This window comes from Mandrillus leucophaeus, unplaced genomic scaffold (genome assembly GCF_000951045.1).
Source record: "Mandrillus leucophaeus isolate KB7577 unplaced genomic scaffold, Mleu.le_1.0 Scaffold148, whole genome shotgun sequence".
Lineage (NCBI taxonomy): Eukaryota > Metazoa > Chordata > Mammalia > Primates > Cercopithecidae > Mandrillus > Mandrillus leucophaeus.
Window position 1 is genome coordinate 855,251 of NW_012101454.1, and position 18,615 is coordinate 873,865.

General features: G+C 35.5%; 1 protein-coding gene across 6 annotated transcripts in view; it reads right to left on the minus strand.

Moving 5' to 3' along the window:
• Positions 1-1,990: 1,990 nt before the first annotated feature.
• The window catches only part of SGCE (sarcoglycan, epsilon), a 72,841-nt gene continuing 56,216 nt past the window's right edge, over positions 1,991-18,615 (minus strand). For 2 of the 6 annotated variants that reach the window (XM_011974679.1, XM_011974678.1), the window contains 5 exons: positions 17,380-17,591; positions 16,423-16,449; positions 15,510-15,698; positions 5,399-5,442; positions 1,991-2,285 (listed from right to left, as the gene is read on the minus strand). In XM_011974679.1, coding sequence (XP_011830069.1) covers positions 2,269-2,285; positions 5,399-5,442; positions 15,510-15,698; positions 16,423-16,449; positions 17,380-17,591 — 489 coding nt within the window. In that variant the 3' untranslated portion in view covers positions 1,991-2,268. Of the gene's footprint in view, positions 2,286-4,493; positions 4,529-4,676; positions 5,443-14,641; positions 14,717-15,509; positions 15,699-16,422; positions 16,450-17,379; positions 17,592-18,615 lie in introns of those variants that run through there. The other 4 variants (XM_011974676.1, XM_011974674.1, XM_011974677.1 and 1 more) reach the window with 4 other exon arrangements.

Below are 18,615 nucleotides of genomic sequence, written 5' to 3' on the forward strand. Positions count from 1 at the left end.
TGCATATTTTGACCTAAATAAATGTTTAGGGGCTTTCAGTTTCATTACTGCCATTGGCACTTGTGTCTAAAGATCAACAATTCCTTATTGCACTGCCCAGTACCATTACTGATGTAGCCTCCAAGTAAGTGCTGAAGGGGGATAGAAATAAACACACAAGTTTGGTGGGAGAAGGCCTTACTAAAGTCAGTGTTCGAAAGAATCATGGTCCCTTAGTCAATTCTAAAGAACCAGTTTATAGACATGGAACCTGTGAAATGATGGCAAATCTTGTAACCTCAGGTACACACCATGTGGAAATTGAACCTAGACCTTCCTCAAAGAGAGGCTGTCATGTATATGGGTAAATATACCTTGGAGGGTGGAAAAGTCACTAACTTTTAGGGGATATTTGGAATCTAAATCTGAGTTTACTTGGATTCCTAAAAATGTAGAGAACCACTCTGGTCAGTATTTTAGGGCAAGGGATTATGCTGGCTAACTGGAAAGGTGTTTTAAGTTTACCATCAGGACCCAAAACTTACCATATAGTCTTTTGCCCACTAGGAGAGTATAGTTGGGATAGAAATCCTCAGCATGTGGCAGAATCCTCATTTCGAAAACGAAACAAAACACAAAAACCCTTAATAGTCCTTAAGGACTATTAGGGTAGCATCAACCAAGGGGAAATTATTTGTACTCTTTTCCCCACCAAAATATTAAGTCAGAAGCAAGATCACTTTTTCACGGGGAACTGCAGTAATTAAAGCTATTATTAAATATTTGTAAGATGCTGGCCAGTGATTTCTGTCCCCATTCAGTATCTCAATATGGTCAGTGTAAAAACCAATTCTAACTCCAACTGCACTTTGCAATCTCCAAATGGCTTCTTTACTAGAATAGATGAATAAAGTTCCTGATTTCTGATCTGTAGTCCATGATATGTTGATCGTGCATTACTTTGTTCCTGCTCACTGGGACTATTAGGAGCAATTTGATTTCACCTGGCAGTAGCAACAGTTTGTTTACTCTGCGTTCTGTGCCAAAATCTGGTCCTCTGGAGCCTTGACAACACTGCATTCCTCCTAGGCCATGACTCTGTTGCAATACATTTACAACCTCAAGCTGATTACTCCTGTAGAACAGCAAGTGGCAATGCCCTAGTTAACTTAGGAAGAAATTAGAGTAAGAGATACATCTTTAAGAAATAAGAGAACCTACATCCTCTGTCCTAGAAAGAAGAGGGAGGTTCTAATGTCAATGATGTGACAGAGTATTCTCCCTAAGTGGAAAACAAGTTACGGTACCTAACATTAACAGGGAATCTTTCTGGATTTTGGAGTTTGTGTGACCTCTGGCCACCTAATAGGTGACACAAAAATTTTCCCAGAGTAGATTAAGAGAAGGTTTCCAGCTAGTCCAGTCTGCAAGGAAAGCTGCCCTGCCAGGTGACATGATAGCCACACTGATCCAATAGTATCCAAGATGCATGAAACTGACCAAAGCTATAGAGACTTGAACATAAAGGAGTTATGTAAAGTACTCTGGGGATTTGGAGCTAACTGATGTCACATTAGCAGTAACTATTCTCTTTTTGTGTAACAGCTCCTGTCTTGCTTCTAGATCCAAATATCCTCCCATTCCAGTAGGTGTAGCTAAAGAAAAAAAAAAAAACAACCAAATATCTGATTATGAAGTCAGGTAAGTATGCAACCTGGGCTGCCCTGCATGAATTGGGTGTCATCAGTTTCACAATCCATAAAACTAGGTTTATTCAAAAACACTCCAAGTGGTATATAAAACAACAGGATTTACAGGCCACAAGAGTTAAAGTATTATTTAAATGGGTTGCTCAACTGGAACACGGAGGCACAGGCATTTTGTATATTTATAGGAAGCATTAAATAAAGTCTTGTGGAATGAGAATGAACACATAAACCTGTTTCTAGCAATTAAAAGATTTCTACTAAATAGGAAGCAAATACTTTATTGAAGTAAATTTCACCAGTCATTAGGCTTCATTAATAATGTTTATTTTAAAGATCAACTTTTATTGTAACAAATATAAAGTCATCAATGTTTTACAAATTGTCAAAAATGCTTTAAGTACAAAAAAAAATACATTAGTAAAATGAAAGTTATGTTGTATTATTTGGTGATACACTTAATACTGCCAACATGCACAATGTATGCCAGAAAAGCTCATGCATTATTGGAAGAGAAAAGAAATGTGATAGAACTGCCATATTGTCTGATTATAAATTCATTGCTTCAGTCAGTTTTCTTTCTTCAGGGATACCATTTACCTGCAATGTGTAAGAATGAATATGGGCAGGAGTTAGTCAGGGCATGTATACTTTTAGATTTTGAGCAAAGCAAATTATGGCAAGGAGACAGTTTCCATCTTCTTAATACTGTATTTCGTTTTTTTAAAAAACAGAAAGCGAAAGAAAAAATTCTAAATTAGTCTTCTCCTTCTTGGACCAAGGCTATAATATTTTGTATTTCCCAAAAGGAACAGTCTGAAAATTCCTCCCACAATAAACAAAAAGAATGAGGTTGATTGCAGGATATATAACTGTACCTTTTAATCGTGGCTTTTAAAAAAATATCATGTGGGCTGGTAGGGCAGAGAAAATGAGAAAACCTGAAGGGGCATCAAACCTAATGGTTTGGGCCTAGTCCAAAAGTTAGTGCGATTGTCAGCTTTTAACTGCTCTATTATCCCGGCTAGTGCTCAAGTCCAGGAGTACAACACCAGCAGCTAGTTCATTTCTTAAAGCTTTGATGGGAATTTAAAAGAAAACAAGTAACTAAATGAAAAAAAAAAAAAAAAAAAAAACTTCAAGATATACTTTCCCCTGATAAATTCCATATAGGTAGCTACAAATAAAATTACTTGATATCCAAGATGCAAACTCTTGTGCCTAAATTACCTTCATAAAGAAAACTGACACGCACATAATGTTCTATGGTACTTGGAAAACTCCAGTTACTGTTTCATGACAATCGCATAAATGTAGCTGCCTCTTTGCAGTATTAGGATAATCAGGGTAAAAGAAAAGAAAAGCTGCTGTACTCAAAAAAATATATAAACAGCACTGAATCCATGCATTTGCAGATAGAATAATTTAGAAATTGAGAAATAAAGTTTTTCATTTAAATGAACAGAATGGAAATAAGGAATGTAAACTGCCCATTAGCCCTTCTCTCCAGGAGGCATGCCTCCATTTAGATTTTTGTTTGTTTGTTTTTTTAAATCCAGAGTCTGACTCTGTTGCCCAGGCTAGAGTACAATGGTGCGATCCCAGCTCACTGCAACCTCCACCTCCTGGGTTCAAGTGATTTTTCTGCCTCAGCCTCCCAAATAGCTGGGATTACAGGTGTATGCCACCATGCCCAGCTAATTTTTCTATTTTTTTAGTAGCGACGGGGCTTCGTCATGTCGGCCAGGCTGGTCTCAAACTCCTGACCTCAGGTGATCACCTGCCTTGGACTCCCAAAATGCTGGGATTACAGGCGTGGGCCACTGCACCTGGCCTCCATTTAGCTTTAAATGTACCAGAAGCACAAACACACCAATCTTTCATAATTATAAAAAAAATGCTAGGGTGGTCTCTCTCCCTTTGGCACTTAAGATATTTGGGGACTCACTGAAAAAACAACAATAACAACAAAACAACCAAGAGGAGATAGTGTACTTTAGTCAATAGTATGATCCAAATTGCAGGAAAATGTAAGAAAACAAGGTAATAGGCTCTAGTGTTAACTAAAAAGGAGAACAAAACTTTCTTGACTCAAGCAAAATACCTGCTCCCTAAAATCTGTTTCAGAAAAATAATTTTATAAATTGGGTTAAACAACCTTAAAATCCCCTAGGAAAACTCTTTGGCTCTTATATTTGTTTAGGCATAAATTGTCCTTGTATTTGGAAATGCTCTGTATTACTAAAATGTAGCAAGTTAACAAGAGCACTTGGTAAAATATCTATGTGACTACTAAACAAATTGCTCTAATATCATCTACTCAAGTTTCCTAATTCTCCTAGTGGGTAAGTAAAATCTGGATTTTTAAATACTCAAAATAAATATTTACTATTTTTCTAGAAATTGCCTCCTTCCTACTCACTCCCTGCCTGAAATAATTAAGAATCAGAAGATAGACATCGTAGGAGAGATGGAAGCTACAAGGTTAATAACAAAGAAGTTCTATCATTTCTATCGTAGAAGTATTCTTTTAGAAATTTTCCTCTTTAAAAAAATAACCATGAAATTAGTGGTAGTAGGGATTCATTTATCTTTTTTCTCTCTTTAGGTTACTCATTTTTATAACAAAGTTTGTTCCTTCATCAATCTCCTGAATGCTTACAAAGTAGCACCAACACATCAATATATTGAACAGTCTTGTTGAAACGTGTTAGCATTTAATTAAAACAAGTAATCAAAATTGTATGGAAAATTCTGATAAACATTATCTTGTAATTAAAATCTGATGAACAATTTCATTATACTTGCCTCAAATCTTTGAAAAGTTGTCAAACGAAAATCTCCTTAAATTCACGAAAGCAGTAATAGAGAAGATAATTTCTGAATGAAAACATCCAATACATTTCTGTATGTGCCTGAAGTTTTTAAGAGATTTACTTTAACAGTTTCCCTACCACAATGCCACCATTCATACTCAGAATTCCACACCCAACTTACATTTTTAAAACTTCTCTTGCTTTTCCAAAAGAGCTACAAAGGCATTAATGGTTGCCTGGCAATTAGAACTAGGAATCAACCACTAATTAGAAGACAATCATGAATAAGTTATCTACTCAGTATAGAGATGAATGAAGTAATTGGCTGTGGAAAATTTTTAGGGACACTTGAAAGAAATAAAGAAAGCAAGTCTTAGGGAAATAGAATAGTCCAAGGAGAATTGTCTGCCATCTTGTTGTCACTGGTCATGTTATAACAGCTTTTTAAAGCGGCTTTAAAACCAGGCCAGCCATTTCTCATTTATCCCCCTGAAGCCTCAGTGATTTGTCACAATGGTTTTCTTTTGTAAGAGTCAGTTTCAAGCTGCTCACTTACTGAGACAAATCCTAGATGCATCCAAGCTAAGAATCTTTCATACCAAGGGGAAGAATAGAGAGCTTCACTGAAGGAAGGGGTTTTATTCAGTCTTCCTTAATTAGACAGGACCTCCATGGATGCTTTTGCTCTAAGATCATTTACCCTGTGTTTATCATTCTGATGCCAATCTATGTAATAATCTAAGCCATTATTCTGAGGTTTTAAGTCTGATTAAGGAATGACACAAGTGTTTTGCCTTATTTGGTGAAGCTAAAGCTTCATAAATTATATAGTGCCATAATTATCTTTTAATCTGTAGATTCATTCATAAACATCAATTTATTATTCTTAGCACTCACCTGTAGTCTGCTGTTGGGGAATCTGAGTCTGATGTGGCAAGTTCCTAGAAATGATGAACATTTTTGAGTAAAACTGTTTGTTTACACACTTGTAAATAGACAGCAGACATACTAGAATGAAAAACTTTATTGGTAACTGACCCCAGTCATGTAATCCAGCACAATTCCCCTCCCCTTTCATGAGCTTACAGATGAGGAAACTGAGGTCTGAGGAAGATAAAAATTAACAATATTTGATAACATGCATGAAATTTTTACTACAGGCTATACTCTAAAGTACCTCACAACAACCCTAAGAGGTAGGTGTTAATGTTTTTCCCATTTTAGGGGTGAAGAAATAGCCTTGGAGATCCAAGGCTACATAGCTAGGACATGGTAGCTAAGATATGAACACAGTGGCTTGTGCTCTTAACCTATACACTTTCAGATCCAGGCCTAGAAGATATACACATGCTCACATATTTTCATGGAACAACATATATAACCACCTTCATTCACTATCCCAAACATCTGTGCTCTTTTATCTTCATGTCAGGCATGCATCCAGATGCATTGGCAGAATGCAGAAGTCATCCTTGTTCCTTCCCTCTCCTTCAGTCTCCACATCCAACCACTTAGGGACTTCTGACATTTCTTTTCGTCTTATTTGGATCTGGCCCATTCTTCCCCATCTCCATTGCTAACTTGGTTGAAGCCATCATCATTTCTCACTTGGATCCTTGTAAGAGGGTTGACTTGTTTCCTCATTTACATTCTTGTCCCCTTATAATCCACTCTGCACATTGCTGTCAGAATGCTCTTCTAAGACAGGGGTCCCCAACCCCTGGGCCATGGAACTGGGCTCCACAGCAGGAGGTGAGTGGCAAGTGAGCCAGCGAAGTCTCATCTGTATTTACAGCTGCTCCTCATCACTCGCATTACCACCTGGGCTCCGCCTCCTGTCAGATCAGTGTCAGTAGTAGACTGTCATAGGAGCGTGAACCCTATTGTGAACTGTGTATGCAAGGGATCTAGGTTGTGCACTCCTTATGAGAATCTAATGCCTGATGATCTGTCACTGTTCCCCATTACCCCCTGATGGTACTGTCTAGTTGCAGGAAAACAAGCTCAGGACTCCCACTGATTCTACATTATGGTGAGTTATATAATATTTCATTATATATTACAATGTAATAATAATAGAAATAAAGTGCATAATAAATGCAATGCCCTTGGATCACCCCAAACCATCCCCCACACCTGGTCTGATATGAAACCAGTTCCTGGTGCCAAAAGTTGGGGACCAGTGTTCTAAGACACAAATCTATTATGTCATTTAAATAACACACATTTAAGTATTTCCTTGTATCTATCTGCAGATTAAATTTCAGATTTCTTAATGTGGCCTGGAAAGCCACAATAGATCTCGCTCCTACATGGAGTGCCCCATGTCTGCTTGAAGCCGACAACCAACCACCATGGCTACTACCATGTCCTGTACCCAATCAGCTCCCATTTGTCCTTGCAAACTCAACTCAGAACTTGTTACAGCATACAGGTATTACTCTTATAATTTAAAAATTCCCATAAGAAATGTTATTAAAATTTTTAATGTATTATTTTTAATTTAAAAAATCTCAAGAACCACCTCCCTATGCATCCTTACTCTCTAAGCAACCCACAATTAGGTTACCATTTAGCATGCTTTCATTCACATGCTGATTGTCATTGTATTCTCTGTACTAATATTTAATTGTCCTAAAATATATTAACAGTAAGAACTATCATATTTTGTTTAGTATCCTCAGCAGTAAGCATTATAAAGTATACACATTTATTAACTTACAGATTTAGTTTCACATTTTGATATTAAAATTAGTTTATGAAAATGTACAATTTAGGTTCTGTATGGAAGAAACTCTAAGAGTCAGTCCTTTGTAATAAAGTTTGATCCATGCTGGGGATTTTCAAAGTTTTTTGTTTTCTCTTTAGCACTGGGATTTCTCTTAATTGAAACCCTAAGCAGAACTGTGATGTACAAAAGAGATAAATGTGAGGTTGCCTGGGTTGAAACAAGGGAGTTAGGAATCCTGTCCGCTTTGTTTTCTTTGTCCCTCATGCTGGCCCCTGCAGCAATTCTAAGAAATCTGTAAGAAACAGTTTGAAAACCATTGATATTATTTCAGCCAGGCAAATATTATGTTCCAGATACAACAATCTAAAGTGGAAAACAGTACGTGCTAGTTAAATTCTGTTTAAACTCTTAATTTAATCTATAGTTAACACCTTTGAGCGATTTTTTTTCAATGTTTCAGTTCCACTTTAAAGATATTACTAAGGAAATAATAAACTCTAACACAATTTGAGGAAGTTACTTAATAATTCATCCCAATGATTATATTCTTTTTTATTGTTACTTATCAGCCTTATCCTTGTGTAGGCTAGAGGAGTATTTCTTTTTTAGCTTGTTTGTTCTTTCAGAATTTCACACTATGTATTTATATTGATTTTGGTCACAAAAGTAGAAAGATCAATTTATAAACTACGAAGAGGGAATAAGTTCTACATTTAAAGATGGCAAGGCAAACATCTTTACTACAGAAGTCAAAATGCAATTAGATGGGTATCTGGCACAGGGTGGGAGGATGTGTTTTACTTTATCTACTCAGGTATAACTGATCTGGGTCTATTCTACACTCAGAACGAATACAGTGCACCCTCTACACATAGGCACACACCACACACAAGCACTTCCTCATTCCTTACCATCTGTAGCTCTACCTAGCCTGTTAGCAGATTGAATCAACACATTTCGACAAAATACAAAAGAAAGTATAGAATGTAGGTGTTCTAACATAGGTAGTGGTTAGTAAAAAAAAGACACATGTTTTCCAAAAGCACTAGATTAAGGATCCTCCAAATTCAAAATCAGCATTTGGATGAGGTTGTTGGATGCCCCCTACTTCTCTTGTTGGCCCTCCCAACTGACCTTTCTGTGGAATTTAGCTTGAAAACCACTGATCAAAGTCAACCTATGCCTTGTCGTTTCTTCTCTAGTCTCTGTTTTTTCCTCTTTTGCTACATTGCTAAACTTTCTAAATCACAATGGGCTGGGCTAGGTGAAAAGAGATGGCTGGTTGAGAAAAATGCCACACACAAACTAGCAAGAAATTTGGAGAAGATGCGTAAGAAAGCAACTGTATGTCTTACATTGATTTAGGGACTGAAAAGTATCCATAGTGTGTGTTCTAAGTGGTTGTGTTTGAATAATGCACATGCACTCCTTGCAATTTCAAAGGAAACTTAGATGAGTTATATTAAAAGTGCTTATGTGTGCAAAAAGGTGCTCAACCAAAAAAGTTCTGAGATTCAACTTCCCCTGATTGGGTACACCTATCTCCTGTTTTGAAGGAGACCCTTGAGTCTCCAAGATGTGTGCACGTAGCTCTGTTTTTGTGGCTTCCCAAACTTGTAACTACATGCGAACCTGTAAGTATTAAAGTGTGAATACATCTATGATGGGCATATTTAAAACTGTGTATTCCATTTAAGAGTTGAAGGGACATACTTCATAACAGCACTGCTTCAGGCATACTGGAAAAATGCCTACAATCCCAACTCTGCTAGTTAAGATGCAGAGAATGCAGGAAGAAAGTGGCGAATTCTCATCTTTGGTGAGAGCAGGCTGCTAAAGGCAATTATACAGGAGGGGGCGTCGACTTCAAATAGAGGCCCTATAATCCTTCCAAGAAAGGACCTTAATAAAGTCATAAAACAATTTAATGATTATTAGACTAAGTGAAAAGTTATTACGTATAAACTGTATTATGTAGAAATTTAAGAAAACTGTAACTCTCTAAATTATTAGCATTAATTATTTTCTCATTTTGTTTTCATTAATTTCATGCATTTAAATAGAAAATTGTGTAAATCAGTCATTGCACAAACTTCATTCTTTAAGAATGCAAGAGTAATAACTTGCAAATTAATAAATAAGTGATTTGGGGCAGTACACAATTATTTCTTATTTGTACAACCATTTTAAAGTAATTTGACATTCTTGGATACCCTATACAGTAATTCAGTGAGTAAAGTTGATGATTATCAACTGATTATATTGCTACTTGTTTCAGACTAAAAAGCAAAATGATTTGCATAAAGTCACAGAATCCATGCCAGAGTTGAAAGAAAATGACATTAGTTGTGTGAAATACAAAACATTTCACTTTTCAGTTAGTATGGTGGCATCATTTAACAATAAGAAATAGTTATGTATTTTTGGAAATCAATGGCTCTGAAATATTCTTGGCTGCTTGATACTTCTCAATAGGATACCATAATCTTAGTCCCCTGAAACATTGTCTTCAACTGATATTAACTTTTATTAAAACTTAATTTTTATTTATGGACTTTTACCATAAAGTTAGTTGTCACTGTGACCAGAAGCAGGACAAATGGAAAAATATTTAAATAAAAGCTAAAATTATTAGATACTGTCTTCAATTAGAAGACTTAATTCTACTTTTATACTTGTTAATTTTCAAAAGATTAAGTACAACCTATCTCCTGTTTTGAGAGAGACCCAATTATCCTGGATTAGGAATTATGTTTAGAATAATGAATAAGGAAAATTTTTGTGTAGCAAATTAGTATCTTCCTGAAAAATGTGTGGAGTACTGTCCCCAATTATTCATTACCTAAGGGGGCCTCATGAAGATGCCTACTACTCCAAAAAAATCAATTGGTATTGATGTTGGCATAAGAAAAGAATAGTGAAGAGGCAGATCTTTCCCCAAAAGACAGCATACCTCACTACAAATTTAATATAATAAGTTATTTTTTAGAAAATCAAATATTTGGGATCCTCCAGTCAATGCCCCTTTCCCCAAGCATAAGACTACAAAATAACATTTTTTCAATGGATTTTAGCTGTTCCAGGCACTGTTTTCTGATTAGCTCTCATCTCTCAACCTCTCCACACCATTTTCCTCAGGCAGTTTAGGGAGGTGTGGAAGAGTATAGAGGCTGAGAAGTATAAACTCCCAAACAGCTCCAACCTCCTAGACAATGTGCATAGACTGCTTTTCTTTCAGTTTCACATGGGGAAATCAGGAAAAACTGTTCCCCTTTTAAAACTCCATGTAGAGGAATGTGAATAACAACCTTTCTTACTCACGGGCCCAACCAGAAATACCAGAGCTCTGGATTTTCCGATCCTGAAACTTAAGTCCTTTGATTATTAAGCCAGGAATTCTCAACCTTTGTTGAGAAGCTCTCTGCAAGAGATCTACCATAACACACACGCCCACCAGACTCCAAATTCCCATACTCAGAGCCCCAGAATGTGTACTATAAACGCTCTACAGTGATCCTGACACAACGTGGTTTGGGAACAAGGCTAGACTCTCTCTTGACATTCCTTTGATGACCTAAAATTTTATTACTTGGAATTAAATTTTTTTCATTTAAATATTTACAAAAGGCAATCATCGAGATACACTGGTCAAATATGTAATAGATTTTTGATGTGAAGTCTTTGGTTACAAACATAACCCCAATCACAACAATGATTCTTTGGCAAAGTCAATTTACTTTTAAGAGTTACTTTACAATGTGATTTCCAGAAATAAATTGTAATAAATAAGACGAATGTCTATAGGGGAAAAATTATTCCTGCTATTAATGGCAACACTTATTCACTAGGCTACAAAGATAACTAAGTACAGATGCAGAAAAACTTACTTTATGAAGGCATGAGGGACATACTACACAATACCTGGCTATAGCTCCTCATGACTGTCGAGGTCATGGGATGCAAGAAAGGTCTAAGAAAATGCCCAGACCTGAGGAGACTAAGGAGACACAGTGAATATTGTGTCCTAGATGGAATCCTAGAACAGAGAAAGGACATTAGTGGAAAAACTAATGACATCTGAAAAAAGTCTGAAGTCTAGGTAACAGTAACATACTAATACTGGGTTCCTCATTGTGACAAATGTACCATGGTACTATAAGATGTTAACAATGGGAGAAACTGACTGAGGGGTATGTGGGAACTCTCTATTATCTTTGTAACGTTCCTGTACCTCTACAATCATTCCAAAATAAAAAGTTTATTAAAGAATAAATACATTAGCCAAGATCAAATTAAATTGACCTTACATTTCTAGACTATGTGATAGTTTTAACAGCCTATTTATATTGTCTCTGTAATTTGAAAAGCAAAAGAAACACAGTACAAAATGAAACACCTCATTTCTGGGCATGTGCTACGTCTCCACGTTCTGCTCCAGCTTCCCTTTCCACTGCCTCTTTGTTCATTTTGCTTATAACCTGAATCAGAGACCTCTCTGAGGTCAATGACTGACATTATCTATCCCTGCCTAGATATCAGGATAGGTAAATAATCTAATCTCAGTTCTGACCTAATTTAACTTTGTCTCTTATCAGTGTCTCAAATTTATCATCTGCAAATGATTAAACATTTTTTCTTATTGGCTAATTTATGGTGCCAGTCTGGAGCTCTGTGAAACATTCTACCAAAAAGAAAATATTACCATGTAATTGATAATGGTGGAAGCCATTCATTACTTAACATTGTGAATTCTCTATACCTCTGATGTAAATTGACTTGTTTAAAGGAACAAACTAGTTTTATGCAGTTTTGAAAGAAAGCTTTGAATATTATTGAGTCTTGCTTAGAAGCCAGTATAAACCTTTAGCCATATCCATGTCTGAATATTTCTGGTATCAATCTGAAGAATAAACACAGAATCCTTTGGCTAGCTAAACTGTTTATGAATGATAAATTCAGTACACTTAGTATGAATGTGAAGATGAAATGCATGCCCTTTTAGAAAGGGTAAATTAATAAGTACAAGGCAGCATTATCCAAGCATACACCTGGTTATTGAGTACTGTAATGCCTCCCCAAATATAATATCGTATTTTAATCTTGAGAATTCAGTTCAATCCAAATGACCAAAATATTTGTGTGTGTCTACTCAGTGCTGAAGTAAAACTTTTAAAACATGGCTGTTTTTCTGGTAAAAAGTAAAAGTTGAATTTGCATAAAGGACAGCTATGATGAACCCCATACAATAAATTCCCTATTAGCTGGCATGGTTGGAAAATGAGGTTAATCACATATTCTGGCTTATAGGGAGTTACCATAGAGACTGTGCACATATGATCCATTTCTAAGAATAAAAGAAAGATAATATACACTCAACACTGAAACGACACCGAATGTAATTTAATTTTCCTCTGATGAGTCAGACGCACTTGATGATCCTGCAGTGCCTCAGAATAATCATTGTGAACATCATCAATTATCTATGTACCCTATTTATATAGAAGTGCTAGTTAATGGAGCTTTTCCATTAGCAGAAATCTGAATAATGTGAAGGTTTTCTGGACTTAAAAATACGTATGGTTTTAAGTTGTTGCAAGTTCAATATAATAGCCTATTGCATTTGCAAATAGAGAGATCTGATCAACATAATGACAGTCTTGATGGGGTTATGGAAGGACCAGAAAGATGCATTTGGTGTAAACTAGATAGAAAATTTTATTTTGCTTGTATATTAGTAGCAACATTGCAAAATTCTAACCACCGGGAATCAAAATACTTTTTAAGGAGCTATTCTTATTTTCAATATATATGGTTAGAAAGGGTTATCTTAAAATGACAACAACCTTTTTCCTCTCTTGAATTTCACTATCAATAGAGTTTTACTGATTTACAAACATATTCAAGTTCTCCTACTCATTATAACTAGTTTTCTACTCTAAAATTCTACAGTATTGTTGCATTATCAATAGAAGCATTTCTCAAACTGTGTTCTTTGAAGATTTACCTATTCTGACCTTTTCCTATGGATTCACAAAGTATATCAACACACCAAGGGACTGAAGACTGTTGTAGCTTAAAAAATGAAATAAAACCTTTACATTACAGTACTCAATAACCAGGTATATGCTTGGATAATGCTGCCTTGTACTTATTAATTAACCCTTCTTAAAAGGGCATGCATTTCATCTTCACATTCATACTAAGTATACTGAATTTATCATTCATAAACAATTTGGTTAGCTACAGGATTTCATGTTTCATGTTAGAATTTTGCAATATTGCTACTGCTTTTTTCCAAGTGTATTTGACCATTCCATTTTTGAAGGATATCTGTCAACATTTCACTGGCATGCTAGGGTAAACAATATCAGAAATAATAACCTTAAAGAATAAGTACAAATTCTTTTCATTTTGAAAATGAAAGACAAAACCATTTCATAATTTTCATCTAAAAACGGGATAAGAGGTGGTTAAATTCTGAATTATTACAATATTCTTGAAATTTTACCAATTTTTCTCATCAGTATCTAATCCTGGTAAACTGGATTTTATGATGACCCATAATAGGTGGGCTACTGACCACCAGAGAGCACAGAAACCCATCTGTTCCATTCAGTACAACTAAATTTTGTAGACCTTAATATTTCTATCCCTGATGTATTAATGTTTCCAAAATTTAAAATTGTAAACATATGCAATTTCACCCATTTCTTAAATTACCCACTACCCATTACTTACTCTCTCTCACACACATGCACATAAACAGGCACCTTAGTCTGTATGACCCTAAGTGATGTTAGAGAACTTTAGAAAAATATTCATAATACTTTTGGGTTTCTAAAGTATTCTGGATAAACTTATCTAGTCTGTCTATACTACTCATATTAATTGTTATTTAATCTTCAAATTACCACATGCATTCTACCTGGTTACAAAATAAGCACTCAATGGGAAAAATGTACCCAGTAGAGTTCCCAGGTAAATGTGTTCACTTTAATATTATATCCTAAGGGGTTTGTATGTGTCTGTGTGTGTGTGAGAGAGAAAGAGAGAGACAGAGAGAGTAAGAGAGATTTTTCTGTATAGCCATTCCATCTATAAAAGTAAAGTGAAAAAGAGGAGGACCTCAAAAGCCAACTTTGTGACTTCTAGTGCTTGGGGCAATTGAATTTAACTCATTTTAACATATGGTTAAAACGAAAAAAAGGCCGGGCACAGTGGCTCACACCTGTAATCCCAGTACTTTGGAGGCCAAGGTAGGTGGATCACCTGGGTCAGGATTTCAAGACCAGCCTGGCCAACATGGTGAAACCCTGTCTCTACTAAAAATACAAAAACTAGCTGGGCATGGTGGCAGGTGCCTGTAATTCCAGCTACTTGGGAGACTGAGGCAGGAGAATCACTTGAACCTGGGAGGCGGAAGTTGCAGTGAGCTGATATCGTGCCATTGCACTCCAGCCTGGGCAACAGGAGCAAAACTCCATCTTAAAAAAAAAAAAAAAAAAAAGGAAAAAGAAAAAAAAGAGACATGTTCTTATAAATAACAGTTTTACCCACCATTCCCTTACATAAAAATGTGGCCACTAGGCTACATTGTATCAGCAATATAGAATGCAGCATAATGCTGCATTACAGCATTATATAGCATGGTCTCCCAAATGCAACTGTACAATTTCCTCACCCCTCACTCTTACCTACTGCTTACAAAGTCCTTCCAGGGTTTCTAACCCTGATCCCTAGAGCACTAGACAAGGTTTGCACTAATAAAATAGGTGTTTATAGCCCAAATTGGAACTGCTTGCTCTGACATACAAGCAGATCATAAAACACAACCCAAACACCCTTAATTCTGAGGCAAAAATTTAGATTACAAAGGTCTATGGTAATAACATTTTAATAGGTTTAAACCAAATAATTCTAACATCTCTAAAAATAATCAATTTGAAATGCTTAGGATATGGTTCTTTTTTTATAATTAACTCATCTTTGAGCAAACATGTAATGTTGAGTTTAGTATCAGTGTCAATTTCTTAAATATTAAGGTATATGTAGTCTTGTTTGGATTAGTGGGGGGAAAAAAAGCACATTTCCTAAAAGTAACTGTATTGTATATGTCAGGACAGTAGGGGTGGGATTTACACAATTAATGTCCTTTTGGTATTTTCTCTTCCAGTTATAAACAAACAAACAACACAACAACAGAAAGCTCTGTTCTTTACAGACATTAGTAAAAATATACATGTATATTAATAACTATGGCTCTAAGTGGACACTTACTGCTGCGTTTGCATCAATGGCATGTTTGTGCTATCATAGTTGTCTGTGTGTAAAGGAGGTATGATTTCCCCAGTCACAGGGTGGAACACAGGAAGCGTTGACAGGGGCCATGCTATCTCTCTATTCTTGGACATGTCTCGAAGCTCCTTGGTAGATTTCTGAATAGCACTGTGATGAACCAGTTGGATGCTAGGTCAAAAAGAAATAAAACAACATATATTTAAAATCATATATTAACCTGACGGGTCATCAATTTGAAAAAGTTATGAAGTATTTTTATCTTTAAAAATAACAAGACATTATTGCACTTTGGACATTCAATAAACTATTTCAGAAAGTCATACATCTCACATACTTTTAATGTAACAAAACTAAAAATTATAAACTGATTTTAAAATACATGTTTTATTAAACTAAGCTATGAAGCATTGTATTAATATTACTGTCCTAAGTAACAAACTAGTTTTCTATTTATTTTCTATGATTAAGATAAAACTTCCATAGCTTTTATATTTTTGCTTCTGGTGGGGCATTTATAAATACTCACAGAAGTTTCATTTTATGGTAGGTTATTACTGTAGATTCTGGAAAACTTGTATGAAAGGTCTTTTCATCTGTTCTCTGGTTTATAGAAATGCAGATTGGAAACCACATAGTATAAATGGTAAGTTAATATTCTGAATCTGAAATATTTTAGGTTTTATTTTTATCTGTATAATCTTATTAAACCCTTTCTAGTTTTAGTTTCTACCCCTCCTAAATATCTCTATTTAGAAAGCAGCTTTCACATTTATGAAATAAACTATGAAAGATGACAAATGAAAAAAAGCTTGACACACATGTATGGAGCATGATGGGCAACTGAGAGGTGGGAAAAAATGATGAAGAAAATAACAGGAAAGAAGACACTTACTCTGGTGTTTGCATGTTTCTCTTTTCCCTAGAAACAAAACAAAATTTATGAATTAAATAATAGCATTGATATTTGGAACATTAAGACTATATGCTCATGGGATCTTGCATGATGTGGAAATGCTGACATTGTTACTATTAAATGCAACCAGGCAGCATTTGCCACCAGGTTTATGACATTACTTGGATGAGTACACATACAGCGATGGAATACTGATGAGAAACACATAGAAAAATGAAAAAAAATGGAGATTAAGAATCAAGGCCTTGATTGAAATAAACTCTATGACATAATGAGATCAAGCTACATGTAAAAATGAAAGAGTCTGTTACTTGCTGCTTTATTAAATTTTTATCCTTTCCTTTGTCGCCCTGACTTCCAGATAATCTTGGGAGATTACCTTAATTGACATAGATGTCCTGAAAGTACTAACTATTCATGAAGTGAAGAGTTGTTACTCAAATTATACCTTATTTTCATTAATTTACTCCTTCGTTGGGTTTTAAAAATATATTTTATACATTTAGATTGTGTTACCCTGTTTGACGGCAGAATGATTTCAAGAGTTTTGACCATCACTTCTGGTCAAACTAACACGATTAATTTTTTTAAGTGCAATTACTATGTCAGTAGATTCTGCAGTCTCTGCTCATTACAAGGTGACTTGTATAACCAAAATATCTAGCCTCAATTATTCTTGGGACTGTTTTGCCAGTGTGAATTTACATCTAGCCTTAATAATTTTTGAATAAAGTTATTATATCCCCTAACTTGATTTACTAGACTCAAAACTATTTTAGTTCATTTTAAAGGAATAAAGTATTGCAGTTTGGACACAATTTCAATTCATTTACAAAGTGTTTTATGAACTAAAATGAAATTTCACTTTTAATGGAAACTTCTATGTTGTTATCTTAGCAGGATCTCTAATTTTCTTATTAGTTTTAAAGTACTCACACGCCTTCCCGTCGGCAGCACATGATATAAGCAAGTATTAGAAAAAGGACCAGTGCTACTGCCGAGGGCACAGCCAGTGTAATTAGGAAATCCGTGTAATAGTCTCTGCTTTTCAAAGAATCAGAAGGGGGTTTGTATTCCCCACCATCAGGTAAAATCCCCTCTCCACGAATCACTTCCTGATAGGTGGACACTTGCTTTGTTTTATCAACCTGATACAAAAGAAGACAATTACACAACAAATTAATCATTGCAAACATTATGAGATTTTAAGATCTGGATACACTAAAACATTCTTTGACAAATTGTCTAAAAAGCCATCTTTTCCAATTACTTTATCACCGTGAATTTGCAAGTATTTATTGGAGGCAGGGAATGTAATGAATGAAAGTAATAAAGGCTTTACTTTGGTCTACTTTCTATGTTCTTCCTAAAACACATATACATATACATTTACATGTGTACATATTTAACATGTGTGTACCTATGCGTGTAGTTGTTCGTTTTCAGTTTCCTTCCTCTAAAGCAGCAGTCCTTTACGCTACCATGTAAATGTCTTATTTCCTAGTGGCAAAGCTCAAGTGCAGATTTTACCAAACCTAAAACTGGCTGAAAACCAGGTATGCACGTATTTGTTCTAAGGTTAGCGACAGAGAAAAGTGTGAGGGGGAGGGGGTGGAAAGAGGGACAATTTCCAAACGTGTTGTCCTTGATCTTTCTGCCTTCCAGCTGACAGAAGTAACTTTTATGGAAGATAGTCTAGGGAATATGGAACCTATTCCAGTCTTACTTAATTCTATCCCAGTATCAAAAAAAAACTACAACAGTTGCACTATGTTAATTTACCTCCACATTAACTGTGCTGCTTTCACTGAGTTGCATTTAATTATGCTAAGGTTTTTATTGAAGGACACTAAAAATGTAGCCATGTGAAATTTGCTACTACATTTGCTACTAAAATAAAATGCTGGGGAGAATTAGTTGTAGCATTATTCAGTATCTTCTCCCAAAATGTAAATGACGAGTTGATGGGTGCTGAGGAGTTAATGGGTGCAGCACACCAACATGGCACATGTATACATATGTAACAAACCTGCACGTTGTGCACATGTACCCTAGAACTTAAAGTATAATTTAAAAAAAGAAAGAAAGAAAGAAAAAGAGCATGAAAGCGATACAAGCAAGCAAGAATGAAAGAGAACCACTGCTGGCTTCCAGCCCGACTCCCCTCCTCAG